Source organism: Sciurus carolinensis, chromosome 13 (genome assembly GCF_902686445.1).
Source record: "Sciurus carolinensis chromosome 13, mSciCar1.2, whole genome shotgun sequence".
Taxonomy (NCBI): Eukaryota; Metazoa; Chordata; class Mammalia; order Rodentia; family Sciuridae; genus Sciurus; species Sciurus carolinensis.
In genome coordinates, this window is record NC_062225.1 from 52,985,652 (window position 1) to 53,009,715 (window position 24,064).

The 24,064-nt window shown below is 34.7% G+C and overlaps 1 protein-coding gene across 36 annotated transcripts in view; it reads left to right on the forward strand.

The window, feature by feature from the left end:
- The window catches only part of Nrxn1 (neurexin 1), a 1,060,789-nt gene that overhangs the window by 923,285 nt on the left and 113,440 nt on the right, over positions 1-24,064 (forward strand). For all 36 annotated transcript variants that reach the window (XM_047521996.1, XM_047521998.1, XM_047521995.1 and 33 more), the window contains 2 exons: positions 11,525-11,614; positions 12,977-13,296. In XM_047521996.1, the coding sequence (XP_047377952.1) occupies positions 11,525-11,614; positions 12,977-13,296 (410 nt within the window). The remainder of the gene's footprint in view (positions 1-11,524; positions 11,615-12,976; positions 13,297-24,064) is intronic.

A 24,064-nucleotide genomic window follows, 5' to 3' on the forward strand; every position in this document is an offset into this window, starting at 1 on the left:
CTGAAGTTCAAAGTCATTGTGTTCTAGAGCCATTGTGACCCAACCAGTTAAGTAGTGAAGTCAGGATTTGAGCCCAAGAATTAGAACTTAGAATCTTGTTCATCAAAGGTTTGCTTTCCACTGTGAACTGGACCACATGTGTTCTTCCAAAAAATATTTGCTGACAGAGAAAACATATCTTTAGTGGGGAAAAGCTATTTTAGGAATTTAAATTCAAATCCATAGTGTTCAATTTGTTTATAAAAGAAAAAAAATGTTATTTTATTTAAAAGGTTTTACATTTTATAAAATTGAATGGAGCTTGCAATGATCCAAACAACTGTATCTCAGCTAATCTTTTGCACTTAACAAAACACTTGATCTTAAGTAATTTGTGCACAGTTGACAAATCCCATCTTTCTGATTGAAAGAAAAAAAATCTTCCTGCATTCCAATTACAAGTGAAAGAAAGATTGAAAACCATTGAAAATGAGATTAGAATGCTATACTTATCAGACTCGTCTTCCTTCACTGGAAAATAATGAACTTCCTCAGTACCATTTATGTGCCATATCAGACTATATGAAGTATTCATGTCCTTTCTTTTCCAAAGTCCAGTCTATTAAAAATAGATTAAGAGTTAGGGTTCATGTGAATGGTAGAAATTCTAGCTGTACCAAATAAATTTATGATTTTCAGAAATCAAGAACTGGGAAAAGATGTCTTAGAGAATAGGTATCTAGGTTCTTATTAGGATGGATAAGCTTGAATGTGATGACATTAAAATTTAGACTATGCTCAAGATTCTCATATCTGGGAAAATGGCAAATGCCATTTGTAAGGTAATGTGGGGCTGCTCTTCCGTTTCATTTTTAAAATTCTCACTATTGGTGATGTCTATCAGTGGCCCTGTCTGTTTTTGTAACTGTTAAACCATTCTTTTGTTAAATGCTACACAGCTAGCACAATAGAACTCTTTAGTATGCAAGATGACAGAGTATGACCTTTATCAGAATGGGTTTTGTATTTGGTTATCTGTTTGTTCCTGTTGCTTTTCATTTCTTGCCCCTGGTCTTTGATATGATACTCCAGTCTCTGCATGGGGAAATCAAGAGCATGTAAAAGCCAGGGAAGAAAGTATGAATTACTGTTCATTCCACATAGGCAGTGAGATCCAAGATGCACAGGGCTACCTTTATTTTTAATTAATCTGATGAAACAATTGCAAAACTACAGTTTTTGAATATAAGTAGCTAATAGGAACAAGTACTCCTGTAAATCTTTATATAAAGGAGCACTAGATATCTTAATGTAGATCCACATTAAAGAGGGAAGTGAAGGGAGAAATTTCTCAATCCAGTTAGACATGCACTAAGCTTATTATAATTTCTTCCCCAAAGCATCATTGAACTCTGCAGTAGACAGCCTGTGGCCTGCCTTGCCCCACATCACAGCAGTCGCACATGAAGATATTGTTTAACTGGATACAAAGGCCTGCTGTTTCACAGAAGGGGCTGGGATGTCATCCGAAGCATTACTCAGAGAGCAATGCCCTGCTTGAGCAGTGTGTGCTCTCCGCAACTGTATAAGTTTAAAGAGCTGACTGACAGTGCCCTTGGGTTGCAGCATTGCATTAAGATACTACATTTAATTTTCAGAAAATGATTATGTATGTTTTTAAGGAAGCAGTGGGAACAAAGTTGAAATATGTATAAATACAGTATTCATAATATAATATTAAAATCTGGAAAAAAATCAACCATAATTCCTCCATTCTAACAGAGATATTTTCATTTGTACATATTGCCTTCAAATTCTCGCCCATTTGTGTTGTATTTGACATAGTAGCTTCAACATTGTATACACTACTTTTTCATGTCTCATGGCATAACTATAATAGTCATTATTCATATTTTAATTATTTTTAAGACTATTTTACTGGAGAGTATTTAAGAAATAGATTTAAGAAATAGCTTTATGAAGCTAAAGAGAATTCTCAACTAACCTTTTGGAGATTAATATCCACAGTACAACTCATTTTTATCTGGTTATTTAGATTGTTTGTGACTGGATAAAACCCCTGTGTTCAGGCACAACTTTTTTGTTCTAATCCATTTTCTCTCTGAATTTCTGTGGCAATTAGAATTTACATGGTAGTTACTTCTGTTCTTTTGACAAGTTATCTATTGTTTTGAACTTTGACTTACATCTGTTTTTGTTTAACTTTCTTCATTTTGCCCTTAACTCCCCAGAGTGTACATCCTTCCACAGTAGCATCCACGCAACGCATTGATGTGTGCCTGACATAACTTGCAGAGTACATAGTCAATGCTTGTGTGTTGATCTCATTGATCCAAATTGCTTTCCTAACATCTAGCTCAACTAAACTGAAGAAACAGTGGTTTAATTATTGGAACAATAGAAGAAGGAAGGTGGTCTTTTGGGAATATGAGATATGTCTAGGGGTAGTAAATGCAAATGCACATCTCAGGTTATTAAGTGGCATGAGACCCCAGGGTTCCTGGAGATGAGCAAAGGGAAAAACAAAGAGATGAGGAGGAGGAAGAAAGGAGGAAATGAGATGTCCAAGCAAAATTTATTTTAACATGTTGCAAAATTTTCTCCCGTTTCTCACAAGCCAAAAGTGTAGTGGTCTTTTGACTCACGACTGGGAAACTCCCTCCTTTTCCAACTTGTCTCTTGAGAGGGTCAGCTTAATAATAATAATTAAAAATACCTTGTAGATTCTTATGCTTGGAGCCTGTCTTATATGTTAGGGGTAAAAATAAGAAATGTCCAAAACACATTATGTCTCAACCAACTGCATTGCAAGGTTTCATTATAAAAGGAAGACAATAAAATTCTGCTTCTTGTTGGGTTTTCAACTGTAAAAGGTCTCTGATCACTTTACTTACCTCTGCTTTACCCTTTGAATCTTTGAAATGGAAATGATTAAAAACTAGCCTTCTGATAAAATCGCCAAGGGTTTGGGGAAGGTCACTGATTTCACGTGTCACCGAGGACACTCTCACCCCACACTTTATAAGGCAGGACCTTTATAGAAGAGATCATGGCATCTTCCATCATATAGCAGAGTGCAGGGAAAATTAAGGAGATTTTGGACTTTTATGATCCAGACTGTTACAATATGTTGCTGCAATAACCATCCATCAAACAGCTTTGGATTCAGATCTATCTAGTTCAAATGGTTCTTACAACTATGTATGCCACAGCTGGATTTTCCAGGAAGAATAGAACTTAGTTGTAAGCTGACTGACTGGCCTAGTACTATGGTCAGAAAAGAAGCACCTTTAGCTTCTGGTAATGTGTGTTCATCAGTCAATGTGAACTTGAAAGTCCAGAAGACAATCCAAATCACTCACTGCTAGCTACCAGCCTAAATTGGGCATATTCCAGAAGTTCCCTGTCCTCATATTATAAAGTCTAGAGGATCTATAACTTCTACCACCAAGTCCCAACTTGTATCCCTTTGGCCTTAAAGGAAAGCTGTTTTCCTCACAGGCCACTGATATATGTATTGATGGAGTTTGGAAGCAGGTGCTTATTGGAGAGTCTACATGTCAATTCACTTTAAAGAAATCACTACTGAAATGAGTCTAGACAGACATAGTCTTGGCAATGATATATGTATCTGAAGATTCATTGAGTCTAAGACTCTCTCTGTCATATGCAGTTCATTGGAGAATTTAGGTACTTTCAGAAATTTTTCCCTGACCAAATCAACCATCAGCTCTGTTTGCAATTAGGGAAGAAAAATAGATCACAAATGATATTAGATTTTGGCTGATGTATATGTACCTTAGTAGAGTCCACATAAAACTATATATCATTGACTTGTATTTAAGCACAAAAGGTTTTATTTAAGAGACTTGCATGCCCTATTGTTTACTGTAATGGCAAAATCGTAACTGATATAAGAGGAGAAGGATTATGAGTCCTACTCAATGGATGCTAGCAACCTTACTACTTTATGAAGCTTTTCTTTTTTGTGGTGCTGGTGACAAACCCCAAAGCCTTATTCATGCTAGCCAGCACTCTAGCACTGAGCTATACCCCAAGATCTGTTTTATGAATTTTGGAACAAATATAACTGTATTACCATGCAATAAATACTCCAAATGGATTTAGCTTTCACTTAAGAATTTATTATGAAGCAGATATAATGTCCTCAGTACTGTGTAATGCACAAGGTATATAGCAGTGAACAGAATAGACATGGTTTCTGCCCCCAAGAAACCCACCAATGGTCTAGAATCAATTAATTTATTTTATCATGATTATAGACATTCCTCCTAAGTGTTATAGGAATGCCTAATAGAAGGATCTAGGATAATTTAGTGAATGGGGAGAGGATACAGGAATATTCCTTGAGAAACATGTACAGCTGATGTTTAAGTGAAAAATAGGTTAGCTGGACTGGGGGGTGTGTATGATAGAGAGAGAGAGAGAGGGAAAAGAGAGAGAAAGAGAAGGGGAGGGATAGGAGAGGAGAGGAGAGGGCAGAACTGAATACACAGGGATACAGGAAATTTGGAAGGTAACTAGAATGGCATGTTCAAAGTGAATTGGCTTAGCTAAAGGAATAAGATACAGAATGACTAGAATTTAATGAGAAGTTCTTAAAATGAAACTAAAGAATTAAGTAAAAACCAAATAGATGTGTATACTTGTTATTTACACATCTTAATGATGTAGAAAATAAAGTAATACATAGAATAAATGTTTCCATTGAAGTAGTTTTGTTTTTCAAAAGTTTGTTTCTTTAAGTGTCAATGATGTTTAAAATCTACTTTTGCAGAACTTGCCAGCTAAGTTAGGCATTACTCTATTTGGTCTATATAAAAACCACACATAGAACATTTAGATACAAATTATTTGATAATGTTCTTTTAACATTAGAATGAATTTTCAAAACTATGTTAAACTTTTACATTGCCTTATGGAACTGGGCATATAGAAATATCATGTTACTCTGGGTAGAGGGTGAAGACTTACCCCGTGTCAAAAATATATACTGTTCTTATTCACAATCAAAACATCTAAAAACAGACTCCTGATCTTCTCTTGAAGTGTACACAGCTTTTAGAACTCTTTGTTTCCTTTTTGAATGTTTAAAAACTCAGGAAATAAAAAGACTCCAAAAGAAGCAAGTATCTTTTCACTGTTTTTTTTCTTTACTTTCATATTTTTTCTGGGTAAATGTTTGACTCATAGCATTGCCTTTATTTTTTCCAATGATATTACTGTGTCATATCAAAAACTGACATTTTTATTTCCAACAGAAATTGCACAGCAAGGGTAAAGACAAAGATGGGTGGAGAAAACTATATGTCAGTGATATTCCTATAGTTTATCTCTACTGACCAATAAGTGTAAAATTACTATTAAAATTTTGCTTCCCTTTGTTCTGAGTCCACAATGAAATTTAACCCTAAGTTGAGGATATGAGTTTTATTGGTCCTTGTTGTTTATCTTGATCCTTTGAAATTACTTTTGTTTCCTTGGAATTGACTGATTCCCATAAAACTAATATAATAAAATGTGACCAAGTATTTTTGGTGAGATGGTGTCTAAGAAAGTTTGAGGTGCTCTGACAAGATACCATAAAGTGAGTTTCTTATAAACAACAGAAATTTATTTCTCACAGTTAGGAAAACCAGAAAGTCCTAGATCAAGGCACCAATAGCTTTCCTGTTTGGTGAGGGTGTGCCTTCTGGATCATAGATGACTATTTTCTCACTGTGTTCTCACACAGTGGAAGGGACAAGGGAGATTTCTGCAGCCTCTTTTTAAAGGCAATTAATACCATTCACAAGGACTTCATTCTATGACCTAAGCATCTCCAAATAGTATCATACTGGGAATTAGTTTCCAACATATGAAGTTCGAAGGGGATACACATATTAGGTCTTTTTATAGGAGGGGCAAAGAAATTATCTAGGATTTGATTTAATCAAAATAGCGTCATAATCCAAATATGACTGATCAGGTTTTCCTTTCATTTTTCACCCCTAGAACCTTGTTCGAAGTATCCATTACATTTAGTACCTTATGCCTGAAAGGCTGCTCCAATTGAAGTTTGTTTCTGACAATTGATTCTGGTGATGTTTCTAGGAGTAGAGGGAAGCAGCTTTCCTCCTGTCGAAAATATATCTTTCAAAATCCAAAATAAAATAAAACCAATCTTTACATGCAGTTTCATTGCTTGGAATTTGTTATTGGTGACGTTTTCAGTGAAGGTACCGTAGTGGCACTCTTTTCTCCACCAAGGCATCTTAATTAAGCTTATCCAGAGACCCTCACCATAATTGTTCTTGTTAACAGAATATCGGCAAAGATTTCTGCACAAGAGTTCAATGTGGTTAGAACTTCCTGTTTCCTGTTGCTCTTTGTTGCAAAAGCTAAGTTTAACTTCAGACTTGATGATGTTGCTCCTGCTTTTGTGGTAAAACATGTAAAACCTCTGACTATTCTAAAAAATGAGACAAAAAGCATTTTCTGAGAACTCAAAGAAAAAAAATTAATTTTACGTAGACTTCTGCAAAAATGTAAACCGCCAAGCCTCCCATCCTTCACTGGGTATAAAGTACAAAGAATTTCTAGACTCATTGTTCAGAGGAGGAAATTTCAGGCACAAGCCACACTCTGGAGTGGCCTGGCTACGGTCAATAAACCTGCTTCCTGCTAATTCCTTGGGTGTCCAACCTCCTGTGTCCTATATCAGTACCAAGAGGAAAAAAGGAAAAGAAATTAAAAAGAAACTGCTATCCTGATTTTATCAAGGGAAAGGAAATATGAGAATAAATTTCTCTTTGAACTATTCAAGGAGGTCTGTTTTCATAAATATAATGTATGTGCTTAACTAATTGCCATTGTTGGGGTTTTTTTGGTAGTTTTTTTAGTTATAAATAACATTATGATACCTTTTGACATAATCACAAAAGCACAAAATATAATTTGCTCTAATTTGAGTTTTATAATTTAAAAAAATTCTTGGACCTTCTTAATAATCCAAAATGAATAGATCATTTAGAAGTGGGTCATTATTGCTTTATGCTTTCTTCTCATTTAGAATAATTGAAGATGAAAAGGTCTTCTCTCAAGGATTCACCTTGAGTTTCATTAGAATTCTCAGGCACATTCTATTTGTTCTTAATCTCAACTGTCAGTTCAAACCTTGACTATCCAAAGGAGTTTTATGAAATAGTCTTATATCCTAGTACATTTGATATTAGATCTCAAACCTTTCAATAAATAAATAAATGATCAATGGAAATTGTATTTGCCTTTGACCTTTTTCAATGAAATGGGTTGTATTACGTCCTTTATATTGCATGTAGGGTCTCGATGTATATGGAACTACAGACTGGATTAAATATAATTATCAGAAGCATATAATATGCTGGATGGTATTTTATAAGTAAATATTACCATAATTTTTAAATAAATGAAATCCATTTTGAGAAATTACATAAAGAAACATGCTTTTTTTAAATTTTTTTTTATTTTTTTATTTTTTTTACATTTACATAGGGTAATGATGTTTATTTTATTTTTCCCCTCCCCCCACCCCAAGAAACATGCTTTGATTACTACCTCCATCATGCAACTTTCTAAAGAAAATCATGTTATGAAGGTAAAATATAGACCTTACCCTATAGAACCACACAATTTAAACTATCTTTTAGTGATGACTTCAGAATCACTTTTTTTTTTTTTTCTTTTTGCAGTGCTGGGGATTGAACCCAGGGCCCTGTGCTTGTAAGGCAAGCACTTTACCAACTGAGCTATCTCCCTAGCCCTGGGAATCGCTTTTTAAAGAATGTTGTCAGCCAAGTGTGGTGGCCTGTGCCTATTGTATTACCAGATGCTCAGGAGTCTGAGGCAGGAAGATCACTTGAGCCTGAGAGTCCAAGACCAACTCATTTCACATAATAAGAACCTGCCTCAGAAGTAAAAACTAACACAAAACAAATAGAAACATTGTCACTCTATTCTGTTTAGTTGGGTCTCCATTTGATTAACAGTGTATTTGTGAATAATTTAGCCATAAAAATAATTTTTTTATTCTAGCAGAAGAGCAAAGAATTTAGGGAATAAAGTGGATATATATATATATATGGAATCAAAGTAAAAAACATCTGATTTTTCATCCATTTACCCCTTTAAAGAATAAAGTCTGTCCTTCAATTTCCAAATCGAATTGTCCCATTAAAAATGATGCTCTTTGAACTAGCAGGTATATGACATTCATGGATTATGGAGTGTATGAGCCCCTTTGTTGGCTACCTTTCTTATATATTATCACATATTTTAACATCTGTCTCTTCTGCCTGGTCTGTTTTCTAAATCTCTTTGTCATTGTCATTGTTGTTAGGTGACCTCAGGTATTCATTGGAAACACAGGGTTTATGCTTTTACTTAGTTGAGTCTCATCAATGATCTTCAAAAATACTATTAACTTAAATAACACCATATCAATTACGTTAATTCTTCTGTTAGTGCCAAAGAAATGAGGGCAAATTGTATGAGTGTGTGTGTGTGTGTGTGTGTGTGTGTGTGTATTCATGTGTTTTAGCTGTCCATTAAGTCATTCAAAAAGGATGTGAAGCTTTCGTTTTTCTCCACCTGTCTCATTTAGGATTCCTCCCCGCCCCAATGTTTTCCTACTCATAATATCCAATGATTACTTATTTTGTGACACTGGAAAGTTACAAAACAAATAATGAACTGATTAGATGTTTAATTCAATGGAAATACACTAAATAAATAAAATCATATTTGAAATTTGTGATCTTTCCTTTGGAAAGTACAAAGGAAAGTTTATGTGGGCCATTCTCTGGTTGCTAGTATTTGATTTTCTTTTCTTTTGAATGTCATCAGACTCTGGGGGTGCCATCTCGGTGCCATGGAAACTGTCAGAACTGAGAACAAGATTCCCTTCACTACTTCATTCTATAGATATATCATAGGGATTTGTATGCAAGCTCTGGAGATACAGTGTATATGACACACAATATTTGGTCTCACAGAGCCTTGGACTTAAAAGAAAAACTATCTATGAAATAAGCAATTATGAGGTCTATGCTTATTTCGAAAGGAGATGTCTCAGGAGATATGAAAGTATGTTGTCAGCTGTCCTAACTTGAAGACAAAGGGGAACACTTCCTGAATAAGTAATGTTTCAACCAAAAAGATTCTGTTAATGAGTGAGGGATGGCAAGGAAAAAAAATAGTTGGGAGTAGGAACTCTCCCTAGAGAGTATCTCAGATAAAAGAAGCTACAAGCGAGAAGACCCAGAGAGCAGAAGGAAGAACTTTAAAAAAATTTAGGAAATCCTCATAGGGTTAAAAATAAGCGAGGAAGTTAGTGATGGTCATGGGATGGGGCAGTAGAGGCAGGAGGGGTCCACATTGTAGATGTGCTCATGTGCCTCATTAGAAGTCTGGATTTTATCCTGAAGGCAGTAGGGAGGGTTATGCTAGTGGCATGATTGGAGAGTCGCTGATGTGTGGATAATGAGTGGGACAGAGCGCAGAGACACAGGGAGGCCTGTTAAAGGCTATAATAGTGATTGGACAGAAGGGATTTTCTAACTAGTTTTGGAAGGTTTCTGAAGTAATGTGGGTCGTTCCTGATTATAGGAACAGCCTAGTATGAAAAACAGCATGAGGACCCACTTGATCATGAAGTTGTCGGGAAAGTTGCGCCAGTTTCAATTGATATGAATATTGAGTAACAAACAAGTCCATGGAGCAAAAGATATGTACTTTTGAAAAATACTTAATGTTTGCTTTCCAAATTATGCATGTAAAACATGTTTACTGTACAAATCACTATAAGACAAAAAACACATAATTCAATACTCACACTGCCCTAGCGTAACCAACATTAAATTTTAGCATATTTTAAAAACACACATTCATGTAAACACACAAAAGAGGGTAACAACTGTGCAGTTTCCAAGCGAAGATATATTTAGAATTTTATACTATTAGTGTCCTTTTTTAAAAAAATTATTGGTTTACCACAAATATATTTCCATACTGCAAAATACTATTTTGCAACTTTTAATGATTACTCGCTGCAAAAAATATGTCTGTGCTTTCCTGATATTTATGATTGATTCAGCCATGATGCTTCTATTTTAAATTAAATATTAATGTGTGAAATATTTTCAATTATATAGACATTCCATTGAGAAACTGATAGAGTCTAAAAGATAGTTTCTATTCCTCCAAAAATTTTTGGCCAATATTAGGGTAGGTCTACTGTGGTAAGTATAGTATATTAAAAGATTAGTGAAGAAAAATGAAGACACCTGGACATTGTTCTAAATGTGAGAAAAGAAGTATATCTGTTATGTTTCCAAAAATGCTTCCATATTATTTTATAGGTAGTACTATTTATTTAAGGTTTCTCTCCCCCTTATATCTCATCTGAGTGATTGCCAAAATATCTCAGCTCAAAATTCTGTTGGTTAAATTTCACGGAACAGAAAATCTCTTCTTGCAATATCCACAACTGAGCACTGGGATGGCAGGTCACTTCTTCCTAAGTGCTTTATAGATCAAGAAAACACTCATCTATTTGCAAGCATTATTCAAGGTCAATTTAAACAGCGTTTCTAGCAGACAATTTTTTATTCAAAGAAGTAAGACTCTCCTTTAGCTTAGATCTATGAATAGGAGCTATTGTTTACTGCCTGTATTTGTACCTTAAGTTCTTATACCTTTTTTAGAATAACTTAATAAAAAAGCAGATATTTGAGTATATAAAAGCATACATATAATTTTTTTCAAATGTTATATGCTTCAACATGTTAAACTTTAAATGAAACTGAAGGACACTCAAACAAAGTCACTTTTGTCAAAGCCTTTTCCTAAAACATATTTGGATGATGCAAGATGTAATCTCTTGTGATGTCCAAGTGATTGATAAACCAATTTATGTGAAATACACAAGAACTGTTTGGACTTTGTGGTTTTCTTAAATGAGATGAATAAGAAAATCGGTTTTCTGAATAGAAACTAAAGTATGCTAGGCCTATTTTAGATGCTTCAGTGTGCCAAAGATGGTATTAAGTTTGGTGTTCATAAATTACTAATCTGGAATAAGAGGTTGAATGTATTTTGAAAACTTAAACCTGTTTCACCTGAACATGTTTAACTAGTTAATAAGAACCATCAAAAAGAAAAAACCCTGAGGTCAATGGTCATTTTTTGTAAAGCTATTATATGCTGTTTAAATTGGTTGTTCGGGTCTGTCTATAACATAAGTTTAATAACCTAGCTCAAATGCAGATTTCTAATTTTCAATTAACATAGGAATAATTTTGTTTGCTAAAATAAAATAAATGAATGAATGACAAGTCTGAAACATGAAATGTTCTAGGTAGAACTTTTTAAAATTCCAAATTTCAAAAAATCATGTGGCAACTGTATAGCTCAAGCTTTAAGTATTAACTTTTAACCTTTGACCTTACAGATTTTAACCAATGAAATGTCTCTTTAAACTTTAAAGGAAACAATGATAACGAGCGCCTGGCGATTGCTAGACAGCGAATTCCATATCGACTTGGTCGAGTAGTTGATGAATGGCTACTCGACAAAGGTAAAAAACATTGATTAAAACTTCAAATAAAAAAATAATTTGAACATAACCAAGTAGTACTTCATTGTAACACTAATAAACATAAAAATAAATTTTCCGTAAAACTAAATTAAAAACAAATTTAAAACAGTAAAATGTAGATAGTAATATTTGCATACCTTGTATAATAATTTCTATACATTTTTAGACGTACCAGCTGTTTAATAATCTTACCCAGTTAACTTAAGGTTAAAGGGACTGTTAAATATAATCCACTAACTCAATCTATGAAGGTACTCACAGCAAGCATTAACCCAAAATGATAAATCATTCATAGATTATATTGTTCCAGCCTCTAAATTATTAACTAAAACATATGTAGTTCTGATATCTTTATTATGGTCCTGAAAAAACAAAAAAAGCAAAACTCTTTGTTTAAACTCTAGGAATCTTAAATAGTGGGCAATATGGATTGCCAGTCAAAATGAAGTCCCTTTAACATTTGCAACCTTCTAAGAGCATTTGGGAACAAGCCCTAATTAAAACTGAACTTAAAGTTGTGTGCATGCTTTTTATGAGCAGAGAGCAATCTGCTAAAACTGGATCCTCAATTTGATGATAATGGTACTGTTGCTAAGGATTGCTGTTTGATGGAAATGTGCCATCATTTCTCCATCGGTTTGTGTATCATTCCTGAAGCCGCTTTTCACATCTGAAGCTATTTTTTTTAATTTTGTTTTATTTTGATAGACTTGCTGAAAGCCAATCAGAAAAATATTTTTGGAATTTTTTTTGTGTCTGACATGCTAAGTGTAAACCCTACATTTCTTTTCAGTGTGATTGCCGGAAAAATAGAATAATTCAAATAACAATGGACTATTGCCTTCAAAAATAAACATTTCTAAAGAATAGCATTCAGATACATGTGGACATTATGTGAATTATGAAATTTTTACCATAAAATTTAAAACTAGACTTCAGCTTCTATAGATTAGTTTCTGTCCGAGGTAATTTTAGGATGACAAATACTTGAAATATTAGCTCTGTCACACTTTTTAAATTTAACAATTTAGACTTAAGAGACCAACAATATAAGATCTGAGGGCAAAGGGATCCACTAAAAATTGATTTGTAATACATATCTTTGATTGGTCTTTTAGCAAAAGCACTACATTTACAATAACTTGAGAATTTACAAGTATTTGCCAATAATTATGCATTTCATGGACACCTCATTTATAAGCAATGAATTATGAGTCAAATGCCTCTCTTATAGTTTATTGCTCTCATTATCCACCCCATGAAAGATCTGTTTTATCATCCTTTGTAGAATGTAGAGTTCACAATCAACATTTTTGCATGTATGTAATATTATTTTTACAGGGCGTCAGCTCACAATCTTCAATAGCCAAGCAACCATAATAATTGGCGGGAAAGAGCAGGGCCAGCCCTTCCAGGGTCAGCTCTCTGGGCTTTACTACAATGGCTTGAAAGTTCTGAATATGGCAGCCGAAAACGATGCCAACATCGCCATAGTGGGAAATGTGAGACTGGTTGGTGAAGTGCCTTCCTCTATGACCACTGAGTCGACAGCCACTGCCATGCAGTCAGAGATGTCCACATCAATTATGGAGACCACCACGACCCTGGCGACTAGCACAGCTAGAAGAGGAAAGCCGCCTACGAAAGAACCCATTAGCCAGGTGAGCATGTGGATTTCATTCCTTCATTTGGGGCCTGTGATTATGATTAGGAAAGTGGGCTTTTCTGCATGTGTGTCTTTTCTAAAACAGGTTTTGTTTTGTTTTTTTTCCTGATGTCAGGCACCATGCTTCCTTTGAGGTTGCTTAACATTCAGTTTGAATTTGAACCATGTTGTCGATTAGAGGTTTGTGGACATTTATAAAAGGCTTTGTGTTGCTTTGCTAGCTGCTGGCTAAGAGTCTTGATAGAATACACTTGGTCTAGCCTAGGCTGAGAGGATTGTCTGCTTATTGCACACTTTTCACTTAAAGTTTAATGAGCACATAAATTAATGAATATTTAAAAGGCCTCCTTTGTTTAAGCTGAACATTTTATCAATTATTTTTTTAAAAAGCAAAACTAATCTTAAGAGAGGTATGCCTGCAATACTTATATTGTATTTTGAAGTCTTAAAATTGTGAGTTGATAGACAAGTGACTTTCATGGTGATTGATAGTCTATTCGTTTACTGTATATGAGAAAAACACGTTATTTCTTTGAGAACAAAGACATAAATAAAATGTACGCTTTAAAAACCATCTTAGGCTATTTTGTATATTTTACTAATTGTGCTCATCTAGAATTTACTTTAATGGCTTAATATTCAAAATTTATAAAATTTTGAAAATAGACCTTTTAAATGTGGCATTGGTAACAACCTGGTAGCTTAATAATTCAATCAAGATGTACTTGTTGATTTCCCACTATGTACTAGGCACTGGTGTAGTTATTAGTATTACATCAATGAAGAACACAAAACATTTAAGAATGCTGATAGACACTGTAGAAATGCCATTAAATGCTATTAGGTCCCATTGACATTTATAGCCTCTGTCTATATTCAGCTGCTAATGCTTTCAGAACTGTGCATTTTGCTTGGTCCCAAATTCATTTTTTCATGTTTGCAGGTTAGTAAATGTCTTCCCTAGGTGCAATAAAAAGCTTTTCCAAATACATGATCCTTAATTTTCTAGAAAACTGCCTTCTAAAGGTGCAATAATAACAACAATTAATTTTAAAATTGCTTTTACTTCAAGTGTTTGAAACAGACTGAGTACCAGATTTGGAAAGAAACACATAGAAAGCAAATTTTGGTTGTATCAGCACTCTCCTTACTAATTAATATATGTTTCCTAGAAAAATAAGAAAATAGAATTCTAATTTTTACTTTAAATACAAAGAAGAGTTAGGAACAGATAGAGGAAGAGAAAATGTCCTGGGAAAAGAAAAGTTATCCAAAATTTTAAATCATGTACATTTGTAAATGTGGTACAGTGTACTCTTGCATATTTTGCACTTGTCTGCACCTGTTTTCTTTTCCTGTTTGCCTTTGACCACATGGTGAAATGGGCTGTCTCACAGGATGTTCACCAGGACATATTTATTGATCACTCCCAGCATGTGTGGGACAACTCTTCTAAGCAGGGGGGATATTTTGTAACAACAAACACAATCTCCAGCCCTCATGAAATATCCATTTTAGTTGGAATGTTTGCTTTGAGTGTCCTCCTTTTGTTGACTTCTGTATCTTGTTTGTATTGACAAGACTGGTGATAATGTCATGAACTTAGCCACTTGACAGAGTTGTGACTTTTAGACAGATTTATGCTTACCCGGTACATCCATTTGGTATTCTCTCATAATACTTCATTAATGATTTGTCATCGTCATTTATTTGTAGTTCAGTTAATGCTAAGCAAGTTTTTTAAGTGAATCTGATACAGGAAAAATGAAGCACAAAGGAATCGATAGCCCATTTCCTTTCTATAAAATAATTCATAAGAGAACAAGTGCATTCAGAGTTGGAAATGTTTCTGTGAATATAATTAGAAATAGGTATTGTTCTTAGTAGTTGTATACATTTTTAATGAAATGATGACTGCTAAAACTCCTAGGTAATCTAAATGTATCTCAGATAAGGAAAGAATTATTAGCATTGCTCTGATATATTTTTATCAATTAGTATCTGCTACATACTGAGAAATATTGTTTTTAAAAAAGAAAGAATAGCCATTTCATTGAAAAGATACTTAGAAATTCTGAAATAAAAACTGTGCATTTTATAATATTAATTGATGCATAAGAAAAACAGTTGACTGCTTATTAATTTGTTAATTGCCAATGCAAAGATTCTCTTTTATTATGAGCTGTTACATGTTTAAAGACAGCAGTGGTTTATAAAAGTAAATGATTTAATCAATTAATAATTACTTGGTTCATTTGGGAAGGTATTGACTTAAATAAAAAATATGAGGTTCATTGAAAATAGAGACTTTAAAGCTTTACATCTTTTAATAGACCAATAAGAGCAATTAAATAATTTGGATTAATATGTTACAAATATCCAATATTTACAAACATTTGATTGTGGCAACAATGTTTTAAACTTGGACAAATCATTTTCAAAATTGTTTTATATGATCATAGGTACCAATGTGATGCACCTATATAAGAGGAAAATCAACTGAGAAGGAAGCAAATTATTTATTTTTGAGTAATGCAATAATTTATTGCAAAATTTTCTTACCTCAACATTGATTTTCAAATTGTCCTCTAAATACAAAGAAATTATTGATATATATAATATTTAAGGTGTGTTAGAATTGTTCAACATCTAGGAAGTTTAAATAGGAGAGTGATTTGTAATGCTAATTTCAGGTCTGTAAATGTTTACCCATTTTTTACAGATTAGATGCAGCATCTCTCCTATAAACCTTGTCCATAATGACTATATCTGCCTGCTTTTATCTACTGCCTTACTAAATTGTGTACCAGGAAGGGTCATTTCATTTTTCAAAAGCCATACTGGACTGTTTTTTCAATCAAAGTGTATTTTCCTCAGTGATAACACTGAGCCACTTAAGCTACAATGGCAATGTACCTTGGGGTGATTGCATGTTTAGAACTATGGAAACAGATTTTTGGTCAAGCAGAATTAAATTGGATTCATTTCAAATAGATGAGATGAAGTTTGTTCAGTCATCCTGCAGGGCAAGGAGTAGGTGAGAAATGTATTTCCTTTTTCACACAATCGAAGAATACAGGAGTATTCATGAAAATATCCTCCGTAAGATCCTGTTTATCTTCCTACTTAAAAGTAAATACACTTTAAGAAGACAAAATGGCAGCAGTTTTTCTTCTTTCTTGATCAATTTTCATACTGATGTTTCCTTAAAATGATATGATTTATATTATGAAAATATGGTGACATTTATCAACTTCTGATTAAATGGCTTTGACTTCCTTTTACTGTGAATATAACAATATGGATAATATTTTTGTACGCATAACAAAGTTCAGTAACTTATTTTACTTTAAGATGGGAGGATTTAGCTGCTAAATGTTCCCTCTCCTTCTAAATGATCTGGTAAATGTTTTATGATGTGCATGTGTGTGTGCATTTTTGTAAATGAGTGAAAGGGAAATCTTCGCTCCCTTTGCTTGCCAGTCTGTATAGAAAGAAAAGCAGATCTGTGTTGTTTCTGTTAAGATCAAGATTGTGACATTTATTCTGGGATCTTCTTTGCAGCACACTTTATGATCTTTTCTTTCCTTCCAGAATATTTTACAAGCTATATACATACTGTAGAAACTTCGGATGTTTGGTAATGTTTTTCCTCTTAGACTAGAGGTAGAATAATGGAAAAGACTACAGTGAGTGAGAAGTCTGGTTTCCCATGGGACACCAGCAACTCCCTTACGTGTGACTTGGGCAGGTTGGTTAACCTCACTCTTCTTTAGTTTGTTGCCTCTCTATAATAAGTGGGTTACTAGGAATCTCTTGAGTTGTCCTCAGCTCTAAAATTTAATTGATTCTAGTGATGATACTCTTAATTAGGTCTTCTCCTCATTATTTAACAAGCATCGATGTCATCCTTGACCTTTTCATAGGGTGACCATGCATCCCCATTGGCCTGGATAGTCCCAGTGTGTACCTGATATTCTGAAGTAATTACTGATATATTTTTGACTCTTAGTAGCACCCCATTTTATTATCTAACCAATATTGCACTCTACCTTTTTAGCATATGTAAAACCTACCTTTGCAAGAAATCATACTTCACAAGAATAATAAATATCAACTCTCTCCTTAATATTCAGAGCAGAAACCCATTTGGTATCTTTACCTGGTTTTTAGAATACACAGTCTTTTCATCTTCTTCTCATCTCATTTCAAAAATCTTGAGAAAGGCGAGAGAATAAGGTCGTGAAAGACTCTGGTTTTTGACTAGCTTGCATCTCCTGGGAAGAAATTAAATTATGGAGTGAGGCAGAATCAGCAAATATGAGTAGAATGTATTGGGCAGTTCTGTGGTTCCAGGGTGTTTTTCAGGGTGTAGTGACCAGATCTACTCAAGGAGAGGGACTCTAGAGAGTTATAAAACATTCATGGTAGCTTGTCAGAGACATGTATATTTCACACATCAGACGTCCTATTAAAGTCAATGGCACTTGATTCCCAGTGGAATTTTCTGGAAAGAAACCCAATTAGTGTTCCAGCAAGAAATAGTATTTAATATATTGGCCGCTGCTCGGGCTTCTTAGAGGCTTTGGAGCAACTCATGAAAAATGAATACCATTTGTTTAAAATGTAAGCAGAATGAACACACATTCCCATGAAAAATATTTAGAGCTAACTGAATATATTTTGCAACTTCCAAGAACAAAACTTTATTTTTATTAAAAATATTAACTAGCCTTAACTGTGGCTTCATTATTAAAAAAATAATAATAATGTTACTTATAATTATGCATGTTACTGATAACCACTTTGAATCTTTAAAATTCTGGTGACATGAATAATTAATATTATTTTCCCTAGTCCAATCATTCTGCTGAATTTTCTTATATTAATGTACTTTTTTGCACTAAAATTTAGTGCATGTTAGAAAGTAAAACACTTGAGTGTTGATTTTAAAATATATACAAAGGCAGGTTTCCTGAAACTAATGGTGCCTGGTGAGAAGATTTATTCATTGTAATTTTAAATGTGGGCAAGCTACTGCTATTTTGAAGGTGTTTTTCTCCCTCATTGCTGGCAAGCAAAAGTCCCAGGGTATGTACATTTTAAAGGGTTTATTTTAAGAAAATTCTGCACAATTTTCTTTGAAATCTGGAGGTTGTACGGGATGAAAAGGTGCTCTATTGGTAGATGCAAATTTGATCTTGAGATGTTTTTCAACAAAACTAGTCCTAGACAAGTATATACATTCATCCATTCATTCACTTAACATTATACATGTTTGTTGAGCAATTACTACATCCTAGGCACTATTCAAGTCACTGAAAATACAACATTGAACAAAATTAAACTTATATTCTAGTTGGGGAAGATAGGCAAAAAAGAAGAAAACAACATATGCGGGATGTCAGTAACTATAGGAATAAAGAGAAGAAGAGAGCACATGTTTGTGGTGGTAGGGAACATGAAATGGAAATGTCTTTTGAATAGATGTGCACAGATTATTAGTGATAGTAGAATCAGTTATAAAGAATATTGACATATTATTATTTAAACATACCCTCAGATCCAGAAGATTGCACCCCACGTGGATGGGGCCAGGGGCAGCTGATTGCTCTGTTAAGGAAGGACAAGCCAGGGGAAGAACAAAAGTGACACCAAGATATGCTGTATCTGTTCCTTGCCTGCATGGATTGTCTGGTTTCTAATAAGTATCTTAATTAAATCAGAAGTAAAATGAAATCGTAGAGTACATGTGTGTCTGCAGAAAAGATGGAAATTCAAAAGTACAGCCTGGTATTACTATTTCTTTCAACACATGCAAAAATTGAGGCATAGGAAAGTAAAATAACTTCTCCCAGGCTGTGCAACCTGCTTCTTTCCTGAGTACCTGGACGTGGTCTTCCCTCTGCTCTAGTCCTTGGCCTTCTTTCAGAAGCTCATCATGTATTCATAACCACCTCAACTGGGATTTGGACCCAGTTGTCAGGCTGCTGTTTTGAAAATGCAAATATGATGATGTCATTTCCTTCCTTAATACATTCATGAATTTAGGACAAAGGGCCGAATCCTTGAGTGGTTATCAAGATCCCTTCTTCACGGCTGGCTGCTCTCAACCTCCCTGCAAATTTCCTCACACAGCTCCACACTCTTCTTCAGATCTTATTAAATTACTCACAGTGGCCTCTAGAGGTCACACCATTTCACATCTCCACGTCCTCTGCAGCACGTCCTTCTTTACCTACCATCCTCATCCTTCATGACTTCCGGGGGCCATCTCTCCCAGTGGGCTTCAGAGCCCTTTTTTTGCACTCTGATGGATAAATTTCTTTGAGTTATCTTCCCCACTGGACTCAGCATTTCTTGAGTCTAGAAATTATGCTTTATTTTACTTTATAGAATGAGCACAGTACTTTGTGCACTATTTGAATGAATGAATGAATCTACCAATCAATGAGTTCGTCATTTGATATTTATTATCAAAATAATTGCTTTCATTATTAAAAAAAAGTACTAAGTATCTGATGTTGGTCACTTTACACAATATCAAAATTTCAGCAGGTGTTATATTTTATGACATTTGCTTTTTGTCAGAACTTAATATTTCAAAAATGAAACCATCAATAAATATAATTAATGCTAAATGATAATGGTCTTTCTCAGACTTTAATGCTTTAATGCAAACCAAAGAAGACTCAGTTACTATCCTTAGGAGTCTAAATTTCTATCTGGCTCTTCAGAAAATAGAGACTTTAACTTAAATTATCCCTGAGGCCTCATCTCTAAACGTTTGTAAATTTTTATTTTTATGATTCAGATTCAGAAGAATAGATTTTAACATTCTGTGAGCATCTTCAAGGTCATCCTAACATATTATATTTATATAGGGTTCTGTAGTTCTTGCAAATCTTTAGGCAACACTAGTGAAATATTACATAATGTTTTATAGTTTGAGAAAGTTACCTCTAAGAAATATGAGTAGTTGTCCAAGATCACACGGTGAATAAATGTTGAGCCATGACTGAAGTTCATCTTTGTGTCGTGTTATGTTACTCCTTCTCCTCCCTAATAGTAGATATTTAGTCAACGGCTTGTAAATACTATTCCATACTGGACATCTAACTGTTATGGAGCTGGGGCTTTCTGAGAAACTTCAGGTACCATGAAGACCCCTTCTTCAAACCCCAATTCTTGCAACCAACTCAGAAAGATTTCAGACATGTCACACAGAGTAACAGGAATGAGTTTATTGAAGGGATAGGGAAAAGGGAAAGGGGACACTCTCAAGGGAGAGAATTGGTCCTCTCAGAGAGAAAAGGGACAACGTGCCTCTCCTGCACTCCAGTTCTATTGGGGATCCCAGAGAGTTCTGCCCAGACCCACCTCTTGACTTTAGACTAACAGCAGGGTGACATCCAGACTTGCAAGTCACCACTTAATGGCAACTCCAGGTCACCTTAGCCCATGATGACTGGTTCTAATTGGAATCTTAACCATATATTATCACAGATTTTATGATGAGGAGGAATTATCCTTATCTTCCAGAGTTTCAGGATCTGGTCACAAAAGTCTCCTCCTTCAGAGTAACAAGTTTCTCTTATCAACATTATTACAGGTCTGCCTTTCTCCTGCAGTGAACAGGTAGTTTGCTGAGGATTATGATATATCCTGTCCACTAAGGCCAGACAGGGTTGCAGGTAAATTGCTTCTTAGAGAAGAAATCATGTGGGGGTCAGCACAGTGGGCCCATTTTATAGAATTATTCTCTGAATCTTATGCTCTCACCATTCTCATCTCTCTATCCCCTAATATAACAAGATTCTGAATCCCTGTGTCCTGGGAGCCTACAGTTCAAAGAGGCAGCCCTGGTATAGATTGTTAGGGGCAGCATAGCAGAGGTCAAGGGCATCAACTCTGGAAGCAAAGAGCCCACTTAAATGCCAACTTGTGAGAATCCGGGTGGGGGTGGGGTAACGGAGGGCAGAGAATGACTCCCAGGAATAGTTGTCACTGGCTTTTAGGAGGTGAGGGCCACAGCGCTAAATATACTGCAACACTGGGACTGGTCTGCACAACGAACTGACAGGTGGTTGGTCCCTATTCCAGGCACTGTTTAACTCAACTTTCCCATCCCCACCCACTGGCCTCCAATTACTGTGGACTGAGCATTCTGTAGCTTGCATGTACCTATTTCCCAAGTTGTTCCTAGACAGAAGCTAATTCACAGTATGTTGCTGAATCTTGCAAATTTGATTTCTGTGACTGTCCTTCATAACATGTTTGGGTTAGGGAGCTTGAACATTTGTAATATACTTGAGCATGAAAAACATAAAGAACTGTCAGCTCTGCATTAGACCAGATTGGGCTTGTCATTCTTGACATAACATCTTTTGATATAATAGTTAGCAGCATTGGAGAAATAGACTAAATTAAGACTTTACATTAAATTAATACATGGCAGTAATTTCAGTGGGAATTTCCTTAGAACAGGTGAGGTTAGCATTTCTCTGATTTCTAATATCAGTAAAAAAACATCTTTTTTATTATCTGGATAAACAAACATCTTTTTTATTAAATAATTAGTGTCTTAAGGAGCAACACTATAGCGATATTTAATTTTCTTAGCTCTGATCAGCACTATGAATTCTTTGGACTAATACTTTGTGACCTCGTAGTTTTCAAATATCTGTGTATGTTTGTATTGCACCCGTTGATTTATCCCTCTCTTAAATGTCATCATCGTTGTCTTTGAAGTTGAGGAGAGGGAATAATCATCCGATACATGAAGAAATAAAAGATAATTGTGTATGTATGAGTGTGTGTATAAGCAATGCTTATATTTTATATGGTAAAACATTAAGTTTTATTCAATAAATGAATGCCAGGATTATTTGAATCTATAATGTCTTACATGTTTGATCATCTACAGTCTATCTTAGATTTTACTACCTTCCAGTATCACTGAAAACTTCCCCAGCCATAAAAAAAAAATATCAACATCATTAGGTGGAACCTCAAGAGGAGGTTTAGGTACTTCCTCTGACTTTAATAGGCATTTACCCAATAGTGTTCAACTCTATTCTCATCTTCATCATCCTATTTATATAAAATCTTAAGCAAACTGCACCCTGTTAATCAGTGGTTTCTTCAGTAAGTGTTCTATATAATTATAAAAATAAAATAAAACGAAATGTGTATAGCATATGTGTGTGTGTGTGTGTGTGTGTGTGTGTGTGTGTGTGTGTGATTCCATGCATAGGTAGCCTGTAAATCCACAATGCTTTTACTTAAAATTGCAAAACACAAATATCTTGTGTGCACCTCACCTATGCAATATACTTGGCTAGCTATTATAATGGTATTTTTGAAGATGAGGTATCTGGTAATGCAGGATTTTATAACAAGAACCATTTCTCTGATCTCTAAGTTATTAGGAATCCATACATAAAGTACTCTGCATCAACAATACCAGAGCTTTCATACATCACAGATTTAGAGTCTATTATTAACAGTATCACTAAAGCAATTGGAACTTGGAGACAACTCTAAAGAAGGAAAGCTATTTTAGTCTTGTTTTGATAACAAGTGTGTTGGGCAATACACTTCTATTATTTCACTTTTTCTGAGTGTTGGCAATGTGCTAGACACTGCCCTGACTCTGGAATTACTCACTTTCTCTCCTTGGTATATTTAAAACTTAAATTTTGCTTGTGTAAAGTTTCTTCTAAAATAGATTGTTATTATCCAAAGCATAAATGTAGTAGGGTAGTTGTGGACCTTGTACCCCTTTGCTCCATTTTTAAAGTTTTTAGGTCTGACTGTCCAGAGAGATATATGGGGGAACAAAACCAACCTCATCTTTACATGAAATACATGCTATGCTGTCAAGAAAGCCCCAAGAGCTGGGTGAGATGACTCAAACCCATAATCCCAGCAACTCAGGGGGTTTAGGCAGGAGGGTCACAAGTTCTAGGTCAGCCTCAGCAACTTAATGAGACCTTAAACAACTTATCATGAACCTTTCTAAAAATAATAAATAAATAAATAAATAAAAATTAAAAGGGTTGAGGATGCAGCTCAGTGGTAGAGTGTCCATGAGTTCAATCCTCAATAATGAAAAACAAAACAAAACAAAACAGAAAAAAGCTCCAGGAATGTTACATATATAAACATCAAGATTTAATGATTATATGGAATAAAGTATGAACTAATAATTATGTTTATCCTGAAGATTCTTTGAGAATATCAAATAAACTTGTATAAGTAAAGTTCCTAGCATAGCACCTGTCATATAGTAGGTGCTCATTTTTTCCTTCCCCAATATCCTTATCATTGTTTGTTTTTTGGTTTTTGTTTTTGTTTTGGTGGGGGAATGGGTACCAGGAATTGAACCCAGAAGTGCTTAACCACTGAGTCACATTCCCCAGCCTGTTTTATTTTTTTATTTTGAGACAGGGTCTTGCTAAGTTATTTAGGGTCTTGCTAAATTACTGAGACTGACTTTGAACTTGCAATCTTCCTGTCTCAGCCTCCCAAGTCACTAGGATTATAGGCAGGCGCCACCATACTGGGCCCCCCTCAGTATCTTTATCTACAGTTGGCCACCACCTCTTTCCTTTTCTTCTTCTTCTACTTTTTTCTTCTTCCTTGCTTTTTTCCTCTTCCTTGTGCGAGGCCCTATTTTAGCACTGTAGACTCACACATGATGATACAAATATGAAATAAAAGAGATTGTTCTGTGTTTGTCCAACATTGCCCTAAGACTG